The sequence below is a fragment of the Paroedura picta genome, chromosome 16 (genome assembly GCF_049243985.1).
Source record: "Paroedura picta isolate Pp20150507F chromosome 16, Ppicta_v3.0, whole genome shotgun sequence".
In the NCBI taxonomy this organism is placed as follows: domain Eukaryota; kingdom Metazoa; phylum Chordata; class Lepidosauria; order Squamata; family Gekkonidae; genus Paroedura; species Paroedura picta.
The window spans coordinates 12,450,244-12,459,058 of record NC_135384.1 but is presented as its reverse complement, the minus strand read 5'-3'; the positions used below and the strand labels follow the sequence as shown (position 1 = coordinate 12,459,058).

At 38.8% G+C, this 8,815-nt stretch overlaps 2 protein-coding genes across 2 annotated transcripts; both read right to left on the bottom strand.

The window, feature by feature from the left end:
* Positions 1-717: 717 nt before the first annotated feature.
* LOC143825268 (olfactory receptor 14A16-like) lies at positions 718-2,573 on the bottom strand. The gene is made up of 2 exons (XM_077313293.1): positions 2,447-2,573; positions 718-1,712 (listed from the first exon to the last, which is right to left on the bottom strand). The coding sequence occupies exon 2, from the start codon at positions 1,681-1,683 to the stop codon at positions 718-720; it is 966 nt and encodes a 321-aa protein (XP_077169408.1). The 5' UTR covers positions 1,684-1,712; positions 2,447-2,573.
* Positions 2,542-8,364, bottom strand: LOC143825267 (olfactory receptor 14I1-like). Its single transcript, XM_077313292.1, has 4 exons — positions 7,449-8,364; positions 7,080-7,111; positions 5,064-5,138; positions 2,542-2,625 (listed from the first exon to the last, which is right to left on the bottom strand). The coding sequence occupies exons 1-4, from the start codon at positions 8,362-8,364 to the stop codon at positions 2,542-2,544; spliced, it is 1,107 nt and encodes a 368-aa protein (XP_077169407.1).
* Positions 8,365-8,815: the final 451 nt, after the last annotated feature.

The following is an 8,815-nucleotide window of genomic DNA, read 5'->3' as shown; positions in this document are numbered from 1 at the left end:
TCTTCCTCACTGGAAAAAATAGAGATTCTATGATTCTATGATTCTATACTTTCTGTTTTTATTTTCTGTAAATTTACAGATATTAAATCCATAAGGAAAAAAACAAACACAGAATCAATTTTTAAAAACCTTCAAAATAAAGTAAAACTGTTTCTTACAATCAAAGTTAAATTCAGTTTTCCATGTCAGAATAAATACATCTTGTTTGTTTACAATGAAATAGCACAATAATTTGTGATGTTTACAATATGGATACCCCCCCCCCCAATTTGTTTTCTGCAACACTAGAAGAATGCAAACTGAGCAAAACACAGTGATTAAGAACTAACAACTTTACATGGTTGACAAGTGATTTCTGAGAGACAGAATTATTGGCTTGGACCAATAATGCAAGATGGCTTCCATTAGAATGAAAAGATGTTACGGGATCATTGGTGGTGAGTGACCATAATGCTTTCCACATCCAAATTGCAGTTGCCTGTTTCAAATCATGTGGGAAATCTAACTATAAGTATGACATTTTCAATTCTCAATAATTAAGAACATGAAGAAGGGGAAACAAACAAAAAATAATTTAACTATCCACAATCTTGAGCATGTGCTTCACAGAATAATAAAATAAAAAAATATTTCATATATATCATATTGTATATTACATGTATATTATATTGTGTATACTTAAATTACAAAAGAAGAAAATTGTCCAAAAAGGTTCATTCAACACAATTTTCCTTGAAGAATTTTAATGAAGTTGGTTTTTTGGGAAAGTCCAAAATCAGTGAGCTTTAACAATGCACTCTTAATTTCTTTGTTTCTCAAGCTATAGATAAAGGGATTTAGCAAAGGAGGCAATATAACATAGATCACTGCAAAAAGAATATCGAGGTCAGATGAAGTATTAGCAGGAGGCCTTAAGTAAGCAAACATTCCAGTGATAAAAAGCAGGGACACCACAGTGAGGTGGGGCAGGCAAGTGGAGAGGGCTTTTTGACGACCCTGCATAGAAGGCATTCGGAGTAATGTTGCAAAGATCTGCAAGTAGGTTATGATGATGAAGATAAAACATCCTGCACATATGATAGAACTCAATATAAGAATTCCAACTTCAGTTAGATATAAATCTGAACATGACAGTGTTAGTAGCTTTGGAACTTCACAAAAGAACTGGTTGATCTTGTCGGAACAAAAAGTGATGGTAAAAGTGCCACTGGTGTGCAATATGGCATAAAAGATACCAGCAATCCATGCACTGGCTGCCATCTGGATGCAAGCTCCTTTATGCATGATGGTCTCATATTGCAATGGACTGCAGATAGCAACATACCGATCATGGGCCATTATGGTTAGAATGGCAAAATTTGAACCTACAAAGAAGAAGAAGAAAAAAACCTGAGCTACACATGCAGAAAAGGAAATGGACCTGCTGTTCAGGAGGGAATTAGAGATGGCTTTGGGTACCATGATGGAAACCATGCCAAGATCCAGAAGAGCCAGGTTCATGAGAAAAAAGTACATGGGGGTGTGCAGGTGATGATCAAGGGCTACAGCAATGATGATGAGAAGATTGCCAGTCAGTGCAGTCAGGTAGACTGCTAAGAACACAAAGAAACATAAGATCTGTAGTTCCCGGATGTCTGAAAATCCCAGGATCAGAAATTCAGATGGGGAGCTATGGTTAAGCATGATGTCATCAATATCCAACTGCAGTCCCTCTGTAGGACAAAGTAGAGAAAGCATTTTATATTATTAATTTCCATTAACAATGAGCCTGGCTTTCTTGTTTCACCATCTCAGTCGACATGAAAGCCTTGTATTTAGCGGGAAGTGGTGGGAAATGGATATACGTCACCAGGGAAAAAATAGAAAGGGGGATAAAAATCTCTCATCTGCTGTCCTTAACAAAATGTTCTGATACTAAATTGCAGTGAACTAAATTTGTACTTGTTCCATCCTTATACCTTCTGGCCACTTGATCTGCAACTATAAAAACTTCACCAAGGGATTCTACGAGTCTGCAACTTGTGACTGCATTGATATTCTGCATACATAAATGGAATGGAAACTGGAGCAGTGGATACTTCCCTGCGCACCAGTCCATAGTCTTATTCTTAAAAGTTCAGACATTTTTGCATTTGTGCTCGATGCAACACATTCAAATAGTAAAGAGATAAAGATGATGGGAAGGAGTAACTTTCTCACTATTCTGCAACAATACATTAAACAACATTTTATTTTTATTTTTTTATTTTCTTTATCATATTTGTATACCACCCTCCCTTGCGGCTCAGGGCACATATGTAGTTATTGATTATCTAATAATATAAATCAGGGGTGGTCAACCTGTGGTTCTCCAGATGTTCATGGACTACAATTCCTATGGGAATTGTAGTCCATGAACATCTGGAGGACCACAGGTTGACTACCCCTGATATAAATGATTGAATACCTGGATGAAGCAGTATGCCAGGTAGTTCTTGTTTTCATCCTATGAACTGTTTCAGTTTCTGCTGAGACTGTAGCAGACTTTGCAAACATTGGGTCTTAATTCCATATGCTCATTTGGTCATATTGATGAGGAGCCTGAGTGATAAACACAGATCTCAGGACAGAAGAGCTCTCTGGAACCTGGGATACAAATCAAAAGATATCAGCACTATTCAGCACAGGAGAAGGTGAGAAAACGTCCAAAACCTTGATAACATCAGCTTCGATTCTTCCCCCAGCTGTTAAAATTCATAATTCCTGACATGTCATGTAATTCCTTGTATCTAGTTGGGAATAATTTGCAAGGTAAATTATTGTTTTCTATATAACCCAAAATCCTGTGTTAATGAGAAAGACAGCCATTTATACCCTGTGCTTGGCAACTCACTCCCAAGAGTTCAGCTCCCTTAACTGCCACCTGAGGCTGAAACCATTTCCCATTACACATTTCTTTTATTTTTGGAAGAAACATAACTTGGTAATTAATACAGCAGATTTTTAGAAGAAGAAGAAGAAGAATTGCTTCTTACATGCTGCTTTTCTATACCAGAAGGAGTCTCAAAGTGGTTTACAATTGCCTTCCCTTTCCTCTCCCTGCTTGTCTTACAGTTGGCTCTGTAGCCCCTTCTTGTTCTTCAGAATCAGACTGTCACAAAATTTAACCCCACACCCCTTCTAATCAGACAAGAAAGTCATAATTTCTATTCTCTCTTTTGTCTCTTTACATAGTAACAACCACTCAGGAAATTCCACTGTTCTGCTATTCATCTATGAAATGCTGATTGTTCTATCTCTCCATTTTTATGCATACTACTTATTTTATTCTAAATAAAAATATATGTTTTGAATGTCCATTGCCTCTGTTCATTTCCATGTTCTCTCTCCCACTTTCAAAATCGGGCTTGATGGCCACAACATCAAGGTTGGCTGCAAAGAAACAATGGCCTCAGATGGTCATGGTTGTAATCTTACTATGGATCCACTTGGATGCCTCTAAATTCTCTGCCAATCAGCTCACTCAAAACTAGATAACACAACATATTTGTTATGGGTTATCTGATCATTTTTAGCACTAATAACATCTGAAAAGAAATTCCCATTACAATTTCTGAATGATTCTGTTTTATTAGACAGTTGTGTTTTGTTTTGGTCCTATGGTGATATTGGAACTGTTGTTGAGAAGATTTGTCCAATCGTCAGAATATTAAAAGCTTGTGTAGATTCAAATTAAAGGTGTTGGGAAGACTGGGTCAATTCTCTTATGAAAAGCAGATGACGGTTAAGATGATGCAAACTTTGAACCATGAACCACCCACTTGATGAATGGGAACAGCTATTTGGGGGTAGGGGGGATGTTAAACTTAGAAAATGTCAAGCTTTGAGAGAAAATTGATATATACTACTTTATAGATGGTATTGGGACGCAGAGTGGTAAGGCAGCAGACATGCAGTCTGAAGTTCTGCCCATGAGGCTGGGAGTTCAATCCCAGCAGCCAGCTCAAGGTTGACAGCCTTCCATCCTTCCGAGGTCGGTAAATGAGTACCCAGCTTGCTGGGGGGTAAACGGTAATGACTGGGAAGGCACTGGCAAACCACCCCGTATTGAGTCTGCCATGAAAACGCTAGAGGGCGTCACCCCAAGGGTCAGACATGACCCAGTGCTTGCACAGAGGATACCTTTACCTTTTCATGTCATGCCTAAAGAAATTAGTAGAATGTCAAATCAACATGATATTGGAGATGCTATGAAAAAAATGGTACTTTATCACATGTGGTGGCAGTGTCGGAGAGTTTTAAAAATTTGGATTGGCATTCATGCCATTTTAGAAAAGATGTTGGCTATGGCTATTAAGTTTCCCATGTATTCTGATTATTTGTTGTTAAGCTTATTTCCTGATAATATATCAGCAAAGCTTAAATAATTTTCCCCATGCTACGTTGGCAGCAAGAATGATAATTCCTCAGTATCAGAAGCAACCAGACTTACCTAAGTTGTCTAATTAGTTAGACAAGACCAGAGACTTATGCAAAATGGCTAAGCTAGAAAATTTGGCAAATAGAAGACCTTCTGATGGGTTTCAAGGCAATTAGCATTTCTATTTGAATTATATTAAGAAGTAGAATTTTTTTATTTGCATTACAGTAGGTGATATTTTTAAGCTGTAGTATGGTAATGTTTATGCCATTTATGACATATGGCTTTCTCTTTCCTTTCTCTTTTTCTTCTTCATTTTATTCTATGAAAACAAAAAAAATATATAAAAATATATATACCAGTAATCCAAAACTTAAACAGGGTTTTGTGAAATCCTGGGGGGTTTTGACAGCTGTGGAAGGACAACCCAAATGGGTAGGAAATAATTAATTTTTAATATATGTTTAAAATGTATTGGGTGAAATGACCATATATGGTCATATATTATTTCTTCAATCTTGATGTGGATATTGACCAATGTATAAATAGCATTAATTAAGATCTATGTCCAATGAGGGTAGGTCTGGTTTTCTTTTTCCTTCAGCTGTTTAATTTGCTGTTTCTACTGGCCCAGGCCATTCCATGAATGACTTCCTACTATTACCGGAAATTGATCTGTGGTAACAGTGGAAAATTCACCAGTATATACAAAGGGAATATCAGGCAAGACAGGGGCAACCTTAGAAATTAATAAAAAGCTTTATTGAAAATAAATCAAAATACTCCTTAACAACTTGCGTACGGTTGAATCTAGAGTATGTATACAGAAGAAAATGCAGAGTTGATTGGGAATTGATAGAGGAAATAATGGGCCAGTTTAAGCATGCTTTACCATCTTGCATCCTGCAAGCTGGGTCTCACACAGAGAGACAGCCAAAAATGAGAGACAAGAATGCTAGTCTCTGCTCTCTTTTTATAGGCAATATTCACCTTGAGGCTAGGGGCAGTGAGCCCTAAAACAAAATCTTGGTGCGATCAGGAAGGCAGTGTAAAAGGAGTAGAGGTCCGTTAATGGGTTGAACCAGGTTTGGATAATGAAATGTTAATGGATCTCTAGCACTTGTGAAAAGCTTTGAGTGAGTTCTTGGAAGTAGATTTTGTTTGCATTGGTGGGAGAAGTGTGGCGAGCTCTCTGTTAATGGGATTTTAATGTGCCAATATTAAGGACAAAATAAGCTGCTATATTAAATGTTTACAAAAAATAAACAATACAGGATAATAAATAGACCTGCCACTGGTCCAGGTGTGGTATCCTCCTTTGTCTTGGTGATGATTTGGTGAGGATGAGTGTACTGCCCGGCCCTTTAGTGCAAATAATTGCATTACTCCTTTGTCTTCTAGGGGATCTCTTGCTGATTTCACCTGGAGTCTACCAGATTATGTACTTCTGATACACACAAGGCTTTGGGGAGTAGCCATGACTGGGTTGGCCTGTGTTTGCTGGTCAGATACAAAGATGGACACCAGCCATTTTCCTCCTTGCACATTGAAGGGCATACACAGGGCATATCACCTACAATGTAATCTGCTATTTTCTGTCAAATCATAATATAAGAGGCTGTTGGAGTAATACAGAGCTTAATTTATATACTGCTCTTGGCAACTTGGTCTCCAGAGTTCACCTCATTGGAATGCTAAGTGCTACTAAGTCTTGCAGTCAATATTTTTTATTATTATTTCTGGAGCTATCTTAAATAGATAATTAGAACATCATAGCCCTAGAAGAGTTTTGGAGTGAGTCCTTTGAGTCTCCCCCCAAAATTGCTGATGGTGGGCAGATCCAGTGGTTCCAAGTAGGCTTTGTTATTCTCATCACATCTTGCTTATCTTCACTGATAGATTAAGTCTGTGCAGGAAAGCTGGGCATTCCAACTCATCCATGGGTTCAGTATGTAGTCCCTAATGGGTAGGGGAAGCAGTGGTCCATGGTCGACTACTGCTGGACAGGTCCAGCAATGAGAAATATGTCACAAAGTCAGCAAGGGTGAAATCTGACTATAAGCATGTGGAAGTTAACCCTCAATCTTTCTAGAATGGCCTGTGAGGAATCATGAACTGTTCTAAGAGAAGGGAGAAGGGTCACATGAGATAAATGCACAACACCACCCGGCCAGCTCACTGGGCCAGGTTGGCAGCAAAAAGATATTGTCACAACAGCAAAAATAATGAAGCCAAACAAAGATTCAACAATTAGCTTATCAGGTATCAGAGGTACATGGAGGTACTTATGAAAGCCTGCCCTAAAAGCAGATGGTATTTAAAAGATGACTTTGACAACATGCTAAGGCCATGATGATAGAAATAAAGTCAGACTCATAGGAGTAGGGTGATGCTTTTCTTTAGTGGGCATCTCAAAAGAAGCCTCAAACCTCTATTAGGTTAGAGATGAGAAATTTGGAAACTGCCGGAAACCTGCGCTTCTTGCTGGGCTCCTTGCTATTGAACCTTTCATGCACATGTCCTCTTTCACCTTTCTGAGGGCCCTTCCTTTGCCCACCTTGCCTTCCTTTGCCCAACCTTTCATGCACATGTCCTCTTTCACCTTTCTGAGGGCCCTTCCTTTGCCGACGTGCTTGCTAATGCTTTGCATCCTGTACTCTCAGCTACTGAGCCTTCCCACTTTTCCCAGGGAGCACTCTGAAGATTTTGACACTCCAACCCACATCTCATCAAGACATTGAGGAAAGGGCAGGAAAGCATCTGTGAGAGTGGTCAGGAGCAGGTACACAAAGGATGCACATTTGGTGGGGGACATGTTGGAGGGAATAATGGCTTAGGAAGGAAGGGGGCCTTAGAGCACTTTCTGCCCAAGAAAACAAGGAACGGGCTTTTACCACCGTCAGGAACTCCTGAAAAGCTTCAAAAATTCAACACAATCTCTCTAGGACATTACATCTGAGATAAAAGAAAAGAAAAGAAAAGTTCTGCACAAGATTATTCAACTCCACTTTTGCCAAAAAGCTTTACTTCCAATTTTTTTTAAAAGAACATCCCAAATTAGAGAGCTTCACTAAGGCACCCTTTATTTCTTTGTTTCTCATGCTATAGATGAAAGGGTTAAGCAAAGGAGGGAGAATGCCATAAATGATTGCAAAAAGAACATTCTGCTCAGCTGACGTTTTATTCTGAGGCCTCACGTAAGCAAAGATACCACTAACTACAAGCAAAGACACCACAGTGAGGTGGGGAAGGCAAGTGGAGAGGGCCTTTTTCTGACTGTGAACAGAAGGAATTCTGAGTACTGCTGCAAAAATCTGCATGTAGGAGACAATGATGAAGACGAAGCATCCTAGGCCAACTAAACAGCCAAATATAATATTGCCAATTTCAACTAGATACATATCAGAACAAGAGAGTTTGAGAATCTGGGGAACTTCACAGAATAACTGATCAATCATATTGGAGCAGAAGGTGATGGCAAAAGTGCCTCCACTGTTTAATGCACCATAGAGCATACCTGCTATCCATGCACTGGCTGCCATCTCAATGCAGGCTCCTCTGTGCATAATTGTCTCGTATTGCAGTGGATTGCAGATAGCGACATACCGATCATGTGCCATTATGGTTAAGATGGCAAAATCTGACCCTCCAAAGAAGAAGTAGAAAAACACTTGAGCCACACAGGCAGGATAAGAAATGGACCTGGTATTTAGGATGGAATTGGCTATAGTTTTGGGTACCAAGACAGAAACAGTACCAATATCCAGAAGTGCCAGGTTCGTGAGAAAAAAGTACATGGGGGTGTGCAGGTGATGATCAAAGGCTACAGCAATGATGATGAGAAGGTTGCCAGTCACTGCAGTCAAATATATTGCTACGAATATGAAGAAATGCAAGATCTGTAGTTCTCGGATGTCTGAAAATTCCAGGAGCAGAAATTCAGATGGGGAGGTCAGGTTGGACATTGTGTCCTCTTTTTCCATGAGCAGTTTGTAAGACAGATGAGAGAAATCATGTTATTCTAGTAATGCCATTTATCAATTAGTCTGGATTCCTAGTTCATTCCTAGTTCATTCCTAGCACAAGATCTCTCCACTCCAGTCCAGTCGCTAAACCCCCTCATATTAAATTGCAATGTCCTAAACTCATACACAATCCACATATGGAGATTGTGGACACTTAACCTAAAACTGTATCAAATGTCACACAATCTTATCCTACATTATACTTAGTAGGTCTGCTGTTACTTTTATTTTTAGCCAAGATTTCTGATCAATACATTGCTTTCAAATTGTAAAGTAAATGAAACTAATGTAAATGAATAAATGGAACATGTAGAAATCTGTCATATTCATTTCACTATCTCAATCAACCACATTGTTGTTGTTCTTAATTTCGAAGTTATGTCTGACCCAT

What these genes read in the sequence shown, in the direction of transcription:
- LOC143825268 (XM_077313293.1), bottom strand. Translation starts at nt 1,683, where the DNA reads ATGCTTAACCATAGCTCCCCATCTGAATTTCTGATCCTGGGATTTTCA.
- LOC143825267 (XM_077313292.1), bottom strand. Translation starts at nt 8,364, where the DNA reads ATGTCCAACCTGACCTCCCCATCTGAATTTCTGCTCCTGGAATTTTCA. An exon ending in CAGAGTGCTCCCTGGGAAAA is followed by an intron (nt 5,139 to 7,079) that starts GTGGGAAGGCTC and finishes TTAATTTCTAAG; the next exon opens with GTTGCCCCTGTCTTGCCTGA. An exon ending in TTACCACAGATCAATTTCCG is followed by an intron (nt 2,626 to 5,063) that starts GTAATAGTAGGA and finishes TTTGTATCCCAG; the next exon opens with GTTCCAGAGAGCTCTTCTGT.